The 15,967-nt window shown below is 38.8% G+C and overlaps 1 protein-coding gene across 1 annotated transcript; it reads right to left on the bottom strand.

Moving 5' to 3' along the window:
• Positions 1-74: 74 nt before the first annotated feature.
• Positions 75-1,049, bottom strand: LOC149147383 (putative histone H2B.3). The gene is made up of 2 exons (XM_089438359.1): positions 437-1,049; positions 75-336 (listed from the first exon to the last, which is right to left on the bottom strand). Exon 1 carries the CDS (start codon positions 974-976, stop codon positions 551-553), a length of 426 nt encoding a protein of 141 aa, XP_089294485.1. The 5' UTR covers positions 977-1,049; the 3' UTR covers positions 75-336; positions 437-550.
• Positions 1,050-15,967: the final 14,918 nt, after the last annotated feature.

The following is a 15,967-nucleotide window of genomic DNA, read 5'->3' on the forward strand; positions in this document are numbered from 1 at the left end:
GCTCCAGGAATTTCTAGAGTGCTGAAAACCATTTTCGGCATTAAAAAACAATCCAAACTCAACAAAACAGTCCATAAGAAAATGACCGTCCATGGTTGGACCAGCCATTAAAATTAGCTCACAGCAACCAATGAAAAGAGGCCAGTAGGAAACCAGCAGTGTTCACCGGTTGAACACGCCGACTCCACTATCGTAAGTAACCTTAAATCACTCCACAGCACCAACTCCACCAAGGGTTAAGACTAGTTGTATGATAGGAGCACCAGAATCCAGACCCTTGCCATTGAGAAAATCAGCAATTGCAGCTACCGATTCGTTGCCTTACAAAATAACGAGCTACCACCAAACAAAGAAAAATAAAATGATATAATAGACTCCATGAATCTAAAAAGCAGACACAAGAAGCAATCATGAGTTCCAAAATAGAAAGATTTACCACCGCAGTGGAACTAAAAACGGCAGAGAAAAGCTCAAAGGCCACATTCAAAGCTCCATAGCAATGGTGGCGTCAAAAGACACCATTGAAATCGACCCAAAGAAAACACCCCGCTCAAGCGCTGGTGAACTTGGTGACGGCCTTGGTTCCCTCTGATACAGCGTGCTTTGCGAGCTCCCCTGGAAGAGCAAGCCTTACGGCGGTCTGAATCTCCCGGGAAGTGATGGTGGGCTTCTTGTTGTACCGGGCGAGCTTTGATGCCTCGCTCGCCATTTTTTCAAAGATATCATTGATGAAGCTGTTCATGATTCCCATGGCCTTGCTGGAAATGCCAATGTCAGGGTGAACCTGTTTGAGAACCTTGAAGATATAGATCTTGTAGGTCTCAACACTCTTCTTATGCCTCTTCTTCCCCTTCTTGTCTCCGCTCTCCTTGGGGAGCTTCTTCTCAGCCTTGGGAGCAGGCTTCTTTTCTGCAGGAGTTTTCTCTGCAACAGGCTTCTTCTCAGCGGGCTTCTTCTCTGCTGCCTTGGGCGCCATTGCTGCTGTCACAAGAAAATACTTTGAAAAATGCCACGGACTGTCAGAGCTCTAAACAACCGGAATTATGAAATACTCAGATAATTTAGTATAGAAAGCCAGCCAGCATGCGTTGCTATATATAGGTGGAATATTTGTTTTCTTATTGGTTGATTAGTTCGGCCACGGATCGCCAAAGTCTATGCCATCTCAATCGTCCGTTTGAAGGTTGATCCACACAGATCCTTTTAAATGAGTAGATATCAGCCGTCCATCTTAGCTAGGTGTTATTTATCAAAAGTAAAGTAGAAAAAGAGCGGGAATTAGCCCCTCCACGAATTTTAAAGTATCATCTTACTAAAATTTAAAATACCATCAATTCACACGGCATAATAGAGATCACATAAGAGTGTCACTTATCCTCCTTGGTTTAATTTGCAAACCTTGGCCCCTATTAATTAATTCCCTTCTTATTGCTTCATGTGAGTCTCTCTTTAGATCCTTGGGCTTTTGCTTTGCTGTTTGAATCCGTCATACTTCCTAAATCTTATGGAATTCCCTTCATATTGTGGTTTTTTGGTGGGTGATAATCCTCTTTTCTACCATAATTATTCATGCCCACCGAGCTCTAATGTCACTCAATATCACTTTAATTGCTTTATAGCATGTAATGGTCACATTATCAGGGGTGGCAGGAGGAGGAAGGATTTTGTTTAGTCTATATGGGATTGTTGAAGCCACGTTTTCATGGGGTTTAAGGAAAAAATCCAATAATCTAGCTTAAACATATGATCTCATCCAGGACCTCTACATATCAAAATATAAAGGGGCGAAAGACTTGATCATTTTAGGGGATTCCTTCATAGCGATTCATCGTATAAAATTTGACACAATTCCAAAAGAAAACTCTCTTACGAAGAACTTTCAAAGAATCAAAGAATTATTGGCAGCCTTCCATAACAAGGAAGCGTATCACATTTTGCGAGCTAACAACCCAGAGGCAGATGCGTTAACAAACTTGGCTTGCTCCTTGACAAAAGCAATGCTTATTATCAACGAATCCCGACACAAATGCAGTTTTCCCCAAGGGCTTACATGTTCAAAGGCTTTAAGATAAGGTAAAGCACACGAAGTAAGGTGGACAAATTTGGATTTGGCTTCATACTATACTAATCATTTCTCCTCAACATTTGATTCTGAACCCACCCTCTGTAATACGATATCACAGATTCTTGTTGGCATTCCATTAGCAAAGTACGTGTCCTCTCATGGTCGCTCCCGTCATGCTATGTCTGTTTGTTCCAATTCGCACACTCACAATGTCACTCCTATCCAGTTTAAGCATAGGTAAATTTCTCCTAATCATGCAATGATGAGGAAATCAGAGCATTTTGTAAGGGAAACAATGTCTGAATTAGTGGAGCTCGTGTGGAATGATAGTAAGGGTGATGATAAATTCCTTGGGGCCTACCCATGGGAGCATTCTCGTTTGTCTCTCTGACTCGGGTTTCACTTCATCTTTTGGATTTCGAGACCTCTAAGTGTCTTCAACGACCAATTATGGTGTCAAGGAATCCTCCTTGACGGGAGCTCTTTTCAAAGCTCCTATCTCGGTTCCAAACTCTACATAGGTTGGTGATCGTGTGGGCTCGTCATTTCTACCTGTGGGATTTCTTGCGTTCTAAATAGTGGGCTGAGAGGGGAATTTGGGTCCTAGGAATCTTGTTCTCTTCCTTTCTGGTCAGTGGCAACTTCGTTTGTTCCAAGGTAATTTCAACCTCGCTCCCATCAATGGAGTTGGTTACCAAGTTGGTCAAGTTTACCTCTCCTAGACCGTCAATCTTGGAAGAGGCCTTAGGACTGTAATTGGCATTTGAGGGGTTCATTCAAAGGCTTTGGCTCAAAATTGTTCTAATACTTGAAGTAATTCTACAAGATCAAGGTGTGTTTCGACCATTTTGATTTCCTTCTGCCTTCATTATGTGGGGATAGCTCTACTCGCATCAAGTTGCATCCATTCTCTTTAATTTTCAAAATCTGGGACGACAGTTACTATAGCATAATGAATCCTACTCAGGACAAGCTATGTTCTCGATGTCTCTCTACACATAAATCCCTCTGGCAAGCTAATTGTGAGCTGCAAATAGAGTTATGTCAATTGACCCACTCTCATATTGTGTTGGCAGAAGAACTACAGACTCTCAAACTCCAAATTTCTCGACTGTAAGATGAAGTGAATGCCTTGAGAAGCATGTTATCGAAGCTATAGTTCAAGGAATCTCAAAGGGCTAATGCTCGTCATCATGATGTCAATTGGACTCACAATTTTGACCTTATTTTTCCTGCAAGTAACACTGATTGGTGATATTGTTCAACTCTAATTTTTGAAATTTTTGCTTCGACGCGCTCGGGTTATATAATTAGTCTTACTAGTGTTATGTAAAATGTATAGGAATGTCCTCTATCATTTATGGCTTGTGTAGCTAGATGATGCAAGCAGTATAGTCTGAATGCCCAAGTGGGTTTGCTCTTGGAGATGTATCTTCAGGTTTTTTGGCTGCGAATCGATGTAGATTTAATAAAATCATACTCATCTTTGTTTAAAAAGATAAAAATAAAAAAGCATATAATGATCACATTATTAAGCTTAATTCCTCCATTAAGGTACCCTTTTACCATTATTCAAGTTTGTGATGAATGCTTAATGCATATTACATGACATGCAGCATATACATGACCATAATAAGAGTATTTACAACATTAAACATATAAAAACATAACAAGAACACTTATATTTTTATGAATAGCACGCATTGGCTACAAACTTCAAACTTTCCACCCAACCAAAGGCCTCGTTGATTTAAATCTCTCAATAATGGGTCACCCTCGAGCTAAGACTATAACTCCACTAGGGCAAAGGCTCAATTAAAGCTAGTTATGGTCCACACTCAGCCCAACAATATTTAGGCCAAGGTACAAAACTCCAACAACACTCCAACCTAGATTCTCTCATTCCATCGACTTGCACCACTCGGGGTAATGCATCCCCTTCTCTGCACTGTAGCCCCTTAGGTTGTGCCATTACCCTTCCAAGGCTCCAACATAGGTCGACCAAGAAGTCTCAAAGCACTATGGCTCCAAGATTTCTAATTGCCCTTAAGAGTCTCTAGGCACACTCAAAGCCTCATGTCAGGGAACTTATCCCCACACTTTCCCCTTTAAGGCTCTGGCCTTTCTAAAGTAAAAGTACACAGATGCATATCCAACTAGGATCCACGAGGTAATTCAATGTATCAAAGTCATAGTGGCTCTTGGTTCACACCCCAACTCTCCCAGAGCAAGTACAATGGTCATAATGAATGAAATTGGTAAAATTACACTATATCCTCACTTTATATATGCATGTGCCAAAATGATAAGTGGCACCTCAAGAACTCCCATCCCCGACACTTAGATATTTGTTCCCCCTCCTTGGGAACTTATGATAAAAACATGTGCATAAAGACTTAAGGCATTAATTTAATACTTGGCTTAGCTTGTTGGACAAATAATCCTACATGATTTTTGTGTCATTGTAAATAATATAGAAGCCCCAAGGGTTAGCTCAAGTGGTCTAGAACTAGATGTGAACTTCTTTGATATTGTTGTTTATCACAGGTTCAACTCTCTTTGATTCCCTTGGGGCAAGGCCATGTAATCAAGGTCAACGATTTACCTGGTTTACCATCCACGAAATGTGGGGGAGTACTTTAGGCTTTCATTCCAAGTAAAAAAAAATGTAAATAGTATATATATGAATAGGTAGCTTAATACAAAGTGTAGGGAACTTTCCAATTCATGTTATTTACACCCTTTTTTTAATCAAATAAACCAAAACAAACACGAGATAATAACACAAATTATTATATGCAAGATGTCATGCTCACATTTTTATTAGTAAGGAGTTATGCATTCCAAGTCATTGAATTACAATGTAATAACCAATGGGATGTTTTCATTAAAAGTAAATATCCATTAATAATGACAACCAACATAAGAATCATACAATGATTCAAGGCACATATACCAACAATCAAGAACTATACATAATTCCCTTAACTTTAATAACCTGATAATTTATTGCAATAAATTAATCATATAAGATAACTTTTTTAAAACTTTGATATTGTGCACCAAAGGGAAATGGAAACTTGACCTCAGGTCCACTAGTCCTTGTGCTCCTTTGAGGTAGTCCTTATACACGTGTGGAGATTTCTATATCCCGACTAAACGTTGTCGACTCACCAGTTAACCTCCTAGCCTACTCCTTGGGCACTCTTCTTCCCTAGACCCCTGAGTTGTAATAGGGTTGTCGGTAGAGGAATAACACTATCAAGGTGGAGAAGAACACTATGACTCAAGTTCCCACTAGAAAAGCCTCCACTTCACCAAACTCGCCATAGAACTGAGTAGTCACTCTAAACATAATAACATTAGGGTAGTCATTCAATAGTAGGGCCAAAAGAGAGTCCCTTCTCCCATACCTTGTTCCTTCTTTTACAGGAGGCTTCATAGATGACACTTGTCACTTCATGCAAAAGCAATTAATTTTATTAATCCAATAATTTAATTATTCACCTATCCATGTGTCAGTCTCTCACCCAGGGTATCCTAAATTTTTTTTACTCAAATTCTTATTAAAAATAATATTTTTCCTCACCCCAACATGATTCCATATATTTTCTCCAAGTTGTCCCTTGATCTCCCATTTTTACTCCCTATTTTGCATTCATTATCGAAGTCAACTAGCAAGTCTCAATTTTTGTTCCCCAACTACTCCCTAGCTTATCTCAAATTTAAATCCTAGATGGACATCTTTGTGTTGTTCTCTTGCCACATGACAGGTTTCTCGTGAAATCAAATTTCTCTATTTTTAAATTATTATTATTATTTAATTTGATACACAACATCTTTTCTTGATGAGGTTAAACTATCCTTGGGTTAATATTTCTAATTAAACTTTATGTCCCCTTCCCCTTTGTTATAAGAACACTTACATACTTTGGAGTTGTTTTAATACGCTTTATATACTTAATATTTTTGAAACGTGAGGAGGGTAGAAATATTCAATTGGTCTTGTTTTTCTAATTCTTCCTATTCTTCCTTTTTCCAAGGTTTACTTCTGATTTAACTAATTTGATTCTAAAAATCACTTACTACATTATGTGGATTAGTGATCATCATTGTATGATCATTACTCTTTAATTATCTTTCAGTTTTTTCTTCTTGATGCCAAGGGTGCCAAGTCGGTCGTGCCCTTCAAGAACTTCCTTTCGAAGTTCCAAAGGTGCCATATCGCTTGCCCTTCAAGCGTCCTATGACGATAAGGGGAAAATTGAGCGCAATGATGGAGACCACTGTCATCCCTTATGTCGGCCTCTATAGTGATACTAATGGTGTTGGGGATCAATGAATCTGCCTTGATGTGTGCCCCCTAGTATATTCTCATTAGCAACCCAATATGGGGTTTGACCTCTGATTAGGTGCTAAAAAAATAGTTCAAATTTCAAAGTTTCTAGATTGGTGTGGAACCTAGATGACCACGTAGTGCTTGTCATCCTGAATCCGACGCAAATCGTTTCGTGCGAAACGGACTCTGTATGGCTCTAGAAATAAGTTATGTTCACTTTCCCAAATAAACGAATTAAAAAAAGGACAACCCAATCAGTAGTCCGTAATACTAGCGTGGCACTGACTGCACAGGTGATTTGGATGTTGACTTGGTCAAAGCATTTCTCGACTTATGAAATCGTGCCAAGTGGTACATTCTGAATGGTCAAAATTTTGTGGTTATGATTGGTTGGAATGATGGCCAACCATGGGCTGACACGTGACCCAACCATAGGCTGCCACGTGGCAGACCAAGAGGCCACCAAAATTGTTGTCATAAACCGAGTGAAGGCAGCAGGGGTCAAACCCGCGACCTCCCAACACACAACGCAACCACTTACCATTGCACCACACCGTTGTGACTTAACCATATAAGTTCGCGCCGAATATTTAAACCACGACGCCGTATAGTTTGGAGGTGGGGGCAGACTTAACCACCCCCATGTGAACGTTGTTTATGCTAACCTCCAACATTTTATGTGACCGCCCAAAGGAATGCCACCGCTTGACCGCCAGAGCAAACCGCCCATGTGAATACTATTGCAGTTAACCGCCAGCAACTTATCCAAGCGCCCCCATATGACCCTAAATTTCCACATTTTAGGCCTCGACGACCAAATTAACTGTCTGACAAATCTGCTCAGATTTCGGCGGATTTGGTGGCCTGTTAATAGAAAATGGGGCGAAAATGGGGGTTCAGTGCCGAATTTTGGGCAAATCGTAGTGCAAATAGTGGAGAAACTAGGAGATGTCATAACTTCTCCAATTTTCGACCAAATTGGCTGCAGAAAGAGGTTAGGTGGCCATTTTTGAACATTCTAGACTCATTGGAGTAGGTTTCAGAAGCATTTGAGCTTTGTAAACACATATTTTTACACATTTGAGCATAATAGAGAGGCCCAAGCCATTGAAAGCTAGACCAAGGAGATGTAGCCCAAGAGGGGTGAACTACTTCATCATGTTCCTATTGTGATGTGTTTTTGGTGATGTTTTGTACATTTACCTGTTGTTGTTCAATTTATATTTTATGTTAAATTTCTCATAAAATTAACCTAAAAAAATTCATTTTCACTTGCAATAAACTCATGAATCTTTAAGCACATGAATAATGTTTTGTTTATAATCTGAGGAGGATCTTAGCACAACAAAACTAATATTCTTAATCGGATCATTTTGGTATCAAAGCACTAGGTTTGCTTTGTGCAAGAAGGATTTAACTGTTTGCAAATTTATGTCATGCTTATAAGGTTAAAACTCAAAAGAGGAGAAGTGAAGTTGGTTGGAAGCCTTGAAGTTAGGTCAAGGGGAAGGAGGGTAAGATTGCCACAATCTTCAACACCAATTCATCATCAAGTTGCAGTTGAGACTCTAGTGAGCATGTCTCATGAAGGAGAACCTACAAACACGACAGAAGATGAGAAGGTCTTCAGGAAGGCTTTCTTTGATATGATAGAGATGGTGAAGGTCCTCTATGAAGAGAGGAATATCAGGTTGCAGGGTAAAAGCTCCAAACCCCCCAAAGGAGAAGGTTCTTCAGGAGGAGGTAATGGAAATGGAGGTAAACCTCCACCCTCTCCACCATCTTCTTCTTCACGGGCACCTTCACCCTCTTCCACTAACACAACCCTTACTCATATTCATCAACATACCTTAAAAGGAACTTGTAAATCACCCTTACTAAAACTTAATGTTAAATTTGAGCTGCCCATGTATAAAGGTGAAGTGAATGCAGAGAAGCTTGATAATTGGATTCGCTAATTGGAGTTCTATTGCAGAATTCAAAACCTTCAAGATGATGACATAAAGATTCAATTAACTTCCTTGATAATGGAGGGTGAAACACTAGTATGGTGGGAATCAAAGACACAAGAGGAGATAAAAAAACACGGTAAGATCTCAATTTCTTGGTCTAATTTCATTGCTTCAATTAAAAGACAATTCTACCCTCTAGCTTATATGCAGAAATCCATCATGAATTGGCAGAACTTTAGACAACTTAAATGTCAAAATGTGCAATATTACACCAAAGAATTCATAAAAAAGGTTTCTAATGTTAGGTGTAGATTTGCAATCATAAGACATGTTGTTGAAGTACATAGGGGGTTTACATAGTTACCTTAGGCATACCATCTTAATTTTTGATCCCAATAATCCAGATGATGTGTGTGTGCGAGAGGGAAAAACACTCCAGAAGAAGGTAGTAAAAAACCATTTAAGGGTAAAGAAAAAGAAAAGGGTTTCAAGGGAAAGAAAAATGCATCCATTAAAAAGGAAGGAGAGAAAACAATATGTAAACATTGTTCCAAAGAGGGTCGTGATGAAGCTAATTGTTTGAAGCTTCATCTCGAGATGAAACCAAAGAAATTCAACAATAAAGGAAAAGAAAAGATAATTTTCATCATTCAATAGGATTTGGGATCCAATTCGAGTGATGAAACTAAAATTACAGCCATGAGTGTGAAGGGAAAAGAATTCATTACTAGCACTAGTATATCAAATTGTCACACTAGTACTCCAAATGAAGAAACAAGGATTGAATTATTTCATGTGAGGGTAATCTTAAAACATACAAAATCGACACACTTTTTGATAACGGGTCTCAAGCCAACTTGATATCTAATGACTTCGTCAATAAACTTAATCTTGAAACCATTTTACATCCCAAGCCATATCCATTTGGGTTGGTTATGCAAGGACACAAATTTACAGGTTACAAGAAAATGTATTCTTCGGTTTGCAATCACAACAAACTTCACTAACGAAGTTGAATTAGATGTTGTACCGCTTGATATATCAAGAATTGTTTTGGGTAGTCTTTACCTCTATGATAGAAAATAAATCTTCTACCTTCATGAAAACAAGTACCACTTATTTAAGGATGGTGTGGAGTATATTGTGAGAGCTCATCGCAAGAAACTAAACCTTTCATTAGTTAATGCAGGGCAAATGAAAAGACTAGTGAATTCAAGCAATAATTTAGTGCTTCTTATTATCAAACCCAATATTAATGTTGATTATGAAGCGTTTGATGGTTGTAATTCAAATTCGAAAACTAATTTGGTTGATGTTGTTAACCATGATGATGAGGTGTTTCAAAAAGCAAAGGGATTTCCTTCCAAGAGGAGAATCCAACATGAAATACCATTGCAGCAAAAGTGTCTTCTTCCTAACATTGACATGCATTGGATGTCAAGAAGGGAAAGTGCAGAAATAACAAAACAAATCTGAGGATTGTTGAAAAAAATGATCATCTGATCATCTCCTTTATCATGTGGTGCACCTCTTGTTTTGGTGCCCAAGAAGAATGGAAAGCATTTTATTAAATGGGATTCAAGAAGTGGCTATCATCAAAGTATAGTTGTTGAAGGAGACATATGGAAGACAATATTCAAAACCAAGTAAGGTTTGTTTGAATGGCTTTGTTATGCTTTTTGGTTTTTTCCATGTTCCTACTACTTTCATGCATATGAAGAATTGGTTGGTTAATCCGATCAATTCATCAATGGTCGGCAAGTATGATGGTTCTAACGATGATCCTGCACGGTGAGCTCTTGAAGAAAAAAAAAAGAGTTGAGGGATTCAAACCCAGACCAAATAGTGGCTTTGAAACGTGGATATATAGCTTGAAAACGTCGGAAAAAAATTCTTACAATTGTATTAGGCTCTCGAGGGGCCCATTTGAAACATTTTCGAACGGCTAACCAACGGAAAGCTAGAGCCTTAGTTTCCGCCCATCGAGATAGAGGTAAACACAAGAGAGATCTTCGTCATTTGTGGATTACTCGGATCAATGCAACAACTCGATATTTTCATTTTCAGAAAATTTCATTATGAACATGTCATGTGTGAGAAAGAAATACTCGATATCGTATGTCAAGGACATTTGTTATTGAATATGTCAAAATATATGTTGGATAAAACTTCTTTAATGTACTTGGGCCATAATATTGGAGAATGTGAGTTGAAGTTAGACCTCTCCAAGATTGATGCCATTATGGATTGGTCAGTGCTCAAGATAATCATTTGGATACGAGGGTTTTTGGGAGCAACCCAATGTTGGAGGAAAGAATTTGTTAAAAAAAATTCTATTGTAGCTCATTTGCATTCTTTGGCAATTGTGCAGAAGGTCTTCCAGTGGGGAGGCGAACAATAAGAGGCATTTGATGCTTTGAAACAAAAGATCAGTTCAACCTTTATACTTGTTCTTCTAAACTTGAAAAAGTCATTTGAGTTTCAGGTTGATGTATGTGACTATGCCATGGGCACAGTCTTTATGGAACGTGGTAAGCCTGTTTCATTTGATTTAGAAATTTTCAATGGTGCAGTGTTTAAGTTACAACAACAAAGGCACTTTCATTGGATGGGTTTTCTTCTGCTACTCCACTTGGTCAAAAGGTATAAGAAAGGTATAAGCGACAAGTTTGTTGATATACTTTCTAGTCCTATAGTTTGTATCATTACTTTCCTCAAGCATCATTTTGTTTTATATGAAAGTTGTGTTCAGCAAAATACATACATTCAAGATGTACATTCAAGCTTGAGTCAATGGAATCAAGTGGAGGAATGTTTACCATTTGCATCATTATGTATTGTATCATCTTGGTAAGAAGGGTGTTGCTACTAATAGTAACATGGACAAAACCAAAGAGTTCAATGAATGACTCCAAATGGTACATCAAACAGTGCAAGATCAGCTTGAAAAGAGCGAAGGCAAGTACAAAACAAGGCATGACAAGCATCATGTAGATCACAAGTTCCAAGTCAGTGATGAATGGATCGAGATTGGAAAGGTGAGGGAACTGTACCCTCACCTGCTGGACAACTGAAAGTGATCTTTTGGGTTCCAAAAGGATTCCAGTGGGGAGGAATGATTAGGTGCTCAAAAAATAGCTCAAATTTCAAAGTTTTCAGATTGGTGTGGAACCTGGATGAATGTGTAGTTGTCATCTTGAATCCGGTGCAACTTGTTTCACGCGAAATAGACTTTGTATGACTCCAGAAACAATTTTTTATTTTTATTTTTATTTTTTTATTTTTATTTATTTTTTATTTTTTTCCCGTGTATAATCACCCTAGGGTTTCGGGTTGAGAACCACAACAGAGCGGAGGGCATACAACATAAAGAGACACACAAACAAGCAGTCCTAATACTTAAACAATTAAACTTGGTATAGAAGGTCTTACCCGTAGGTCCTATGTTTGAAGTCGTTTCGTAGGGTTCAAACTGTTTGCTTCTTCCTTGTGCTTTAAGATCTGCTATTCATTCAAGGAAAAGCATATACACCAAAAATAATTGAAAGCACATTCATAATATCAAGGTTAGATCATATAAGAATGTAAGGAAATAAGCATTAACGTGAGATTTTATACGCAAATCATGACATAAATTAATGCATAAAGACCATAATCATAAGGAACAAGACAATGACTCTTTATTAATGTAAGCTAAAGAAAATACAGAAGAACTACAACTTGAGTCGTCCGTCGGCTCTAAGCGAAACCATCCTCCAGATCCGTCCTGCCCAGGCCTCAACAATCCTCCTCCATAAGTATACAAAAGGATGTCATGAAGGGATGATGAACATCTCAAGAAGGAAACATGGGTTTCCTATGACTTGGGAGTGTAGAAGGCACAGTGATATCTTCAGACTTTATCAAGGATGTAATAAACTATAATATCAATATCTAATATTTTATCATCCCTTAGGACTTCCCATGGAGGTTTATTTATACTTCTCCAAATTAGTTTTTCCAAATGGGAAACAATTGGGCCACGGGCTATAGTAGGTGGGTATCAGGTCAAACTCGTAAACCCCACCCGAAATAAGGGAGATTGTATATTTTTTAATGTTTTAACACATATACGCAGGTTGGGTATAGACTGGTCCGCGTGTACATGCACTTTAGATAGGGAAAAATTGCGTATGGGATTTAAAACATTGTTTTTTAGAAAATGGACCAAGTCTGGTAGGGAAGGGTTGCCCTAGGCCATATCATAGAGCATCAAATCTACCAAGGGTGGTAAATGGTGCTATAACAGATGCCCCCTAATATATGAGGTCAGAAGGGGTACATGATGGCCGAAATGTATTAAGTGTATAGAAAGAATCATGCGAGGACCTGAGAGGAGTTCACCAGATTTCAGCCTGCCAAGCCAGTGGAAGAGATCAGAAAGAAAGATGTTGTCTGAGGTGGCATACCCATGCTCAGAGATAATAAAGCATGTCTGCATAACAAAACAAAAAAAAAAACCCAATATGTATACAAGTATTAAAGAACTGAAAATACATAGTGGATCATCTGATCATATCCATAGAAGTACATGTCACAATATCACATATAAAGAACTGATCAATGATGCTGAAGTAGAAAGTTGATCATTGAAGTCATAAAGATGATCCAAAAAGTACCAAGTCAAATAGTGGAACAAATGGTACTGCACGCAACTCGGGTGCCAACATATAGGATGTTGCTGTGATGAACTGCAACATATAAGGTAGATGGCATCACTAGCAGAAACAGGAGGAACTGGCAAGTGAACCAACAAATGTTGATGAAAACCCGAGGTCTTCATTAACCGCTGTGGTACATTTCTACACAATGGGAACAAATGATCTGAAGTCGACCATGTGAGAAATTGTTTGATATCGATCATTGATGAATACTGTTAACAAACGTGAGACTACTTACCGATAATGATGATGAGAGCCAAGGTACCCAATACAATATAACAAGTTCGATCTGAAGTTGAACACTTGGAAGAATCTATCAATCAGGAGACAATGATGTATTCCCACTATTGATAGTAAAGAAATCTACCACTGATGACTGCAAAACCTAAGTTATCACCAAATGTACTATAGACCTTTTTCCCAGAGCAATGAGTTGAAGTCGATGGGAAAAGATCCATTGGAAGGAAGGCATTAAGGCATCCTTCATCAATCCAGTGCAAGTGTAACCCACAGGCCAATAATGTGGAAGGAATCGGATGAAGAAAGATGTAGTAACGAAACCGAAGCATGTTTCCAGTGTACACAAGATGTGGCTAGTGCATGATAGAAACCCTCTGAACCAACCAATAATGAAAGCTGACACAGAGGCGAGGAATCAACCAATAGGGTCAAATGGAAACCAAGGTATCGCATGAATCTCAATGTGTGATAATGAAATCTGATGTCGAACACAAGGGAAACCACTCAGTCAAAGAACCATGATAGTAATCGATGCAGAGCACAAGGTCACCTATCAATGATGGAAATAGGGTTAGGATGCATATATAGGTCTACTCTTAGAGAAACTTGTCGTAGTTGATAAGAGAAAGACCCGCCAGCAAGAAGTCAATGGAGACCTTCTCAAACCAGCACGAAAAAAGGACCAAATAGCTGATGTGATAGTGAACATGACTTTGACAACTAGGGATGGCCCACTGAAAATAAGTCACGAGATACCGCAGAAAGGTTGATTTAGGTTTACTTCCCTTGAACAAAAGCACGACTCAAATGTGACAATATGGCAGCGTATGATAACTTTGTATAAGTTTGTCATGCAAGAGGCACAAACAACCTCTCCATATGATTGAAAGAGATAACCAATCAGGGGAGTACTGACTCAATAACAATGTTAAGGCTCTCCTACGTCAAACTAAAGCCCATCCCAATGGAGGAAAGACTTAATTTTGAGTGCTTTGCTCAAGGGTGACACGACTGACTCTAATTGCCATCAATCATGGAAGTAATGTCCAGTTCCTGCTCCTTTTTTGCATTTTTTTTTGTCTTTTTCATATTTAGAAAGCCTGAAAAGGAATAAAAGAATTCCTATCGTACAATGGAAAGAACGAGTGTTCAGATACAGATGTGCTAGTTTTTGGGAGGGGAACATTCCTATTCTCAATTCAAGGTGACGAAACTATTCAATGACACTCAAAGGAATGTTCTTTCCACGGGCAAAAGGTGTCAAGTTGTAGAGGCTAAGTGATTGCAAGGTTGATTTTGCAAAAAGAGATGGTCAAAAATTGGCTTATACACGAGTCCAAGTGAAGTCAGCTTAAGGCAAAAAAAAGATAAATAGTCAACATGCAGTGCAATGGTACAACTCAACACAAAGGAGCCTCTAGGGTATAAACCCAGAAAAATAGCGAAGAGGTAAGAGAATGAAGCTTCAATGCACAAGTCATGGCGAGACTAAAGACGACTCCTAAGCCCACTCAATATAGCAGCATGGGCAACATTTGCTAGTGAGAATCTAAGTAAGATGCTCATGTAAAGGTTGACTCTACCATCACATCATGATTTATAAGTCGGCGAGTGAAAATGGTTTAAGAACCAAGACATGATGGGGTCGACCCTGATCCAGGTTATCTTTTGTTTATAGATGCATGAAAATAATTACATAAAGAGTTTGTAGCTTAACCAAAGAGAAACTTAAATGTGCACATGTGAGGAGAAGAAGAAGAAACACATAAGCATGACAAGAAGACAAGAAGCTTGATAACGGAGTTCGTCCCTCTTGGACTATGTCTCCGGGCCCTGCTCGATCAATGGGGAGGCCTTCATTCATTAAAAAAATGGCATCAAAAAGTTACATTCATCAATTTACAAAATGGAGCATTATACCTCCATGCTGAAAAGTGCCCAAAAATTGGAGAGCTCTGCTGCAAAACTGACATTGCCAATGGATTCCCGTCGCCGAGAAGTGCAAAATCCATATAAAACTTGTCCAATTCTGAGACTGAACCAAAATCACCCTCCTGCGAAAATTCTGCTCAGAAAAAATTCCATCAATTTTTTTCAATGTTCAAAATTCCACCACCTCGTCTCAAAATTCGTGCCGCTGATCTCCTCCTTGGCGAATGGTAAAAAGAATCGGTTTATATAAAATTTGGGCGGATTAAACCACAATATGATTTATTGGTTATTTTTATCAAACCCGTATTAATCCCAACCGTTTCCCAACATATATTATATATATTTTTTACCATTTTTACCATTGATGGGGGGCGGGCCCGTACTTTACGGGACCACACCTTCCCAACCGACATGCATTAAATGGGTGGCAGTTCGATCTTATGGCGAGCAGTTTGTTTATTTACGGTGGTATACGTGGTGGCTTTGGGTGGCCGGACCACATACGTGGCCGCCTTACCCAGGCCCCACCGCTGTCGTCAACATTCCTTATCCCAACTTTACCATTCCCTTATAACGGCTTTGGATTTATTAAGGCTTGGTTACCTCCACGTGAATGGGGGTGGATTAAAATATATTATGGTTTTGTAACCATACTTCCCCCACCATATAACTATAACCATACCATATATATAATGCCACGTATTTTGTGATACGTTGGTTTTTTTTTGGTCATATGGTA

The sequence above is a fragment of the Pinus tabuliformis genome, chromosome 9 (genome assembly GCF_031772625.1).
Source record: "Pinus tabuliformis cultivar Carrire ecotype Pingquan chromosome 9, CPIR1, whole genome shotgun sequence".
Lineage (NCBI taxonomy): Eukaryota > Viridiplantae > Streptophyta > Pinopsida > Pinales > Pinaceae > Pinus > Pinus tabuliformis.

Excerpts from the sequence above, each read along its gene's own strand:
- LOC149147383 (XM_089438359.1), bottom strand. The coding sequence starts at position 976 with ATGGCGCCCAAGGCAGCAGAGAAGAAGCCCGCTGAGAAGAAGCCTGTT.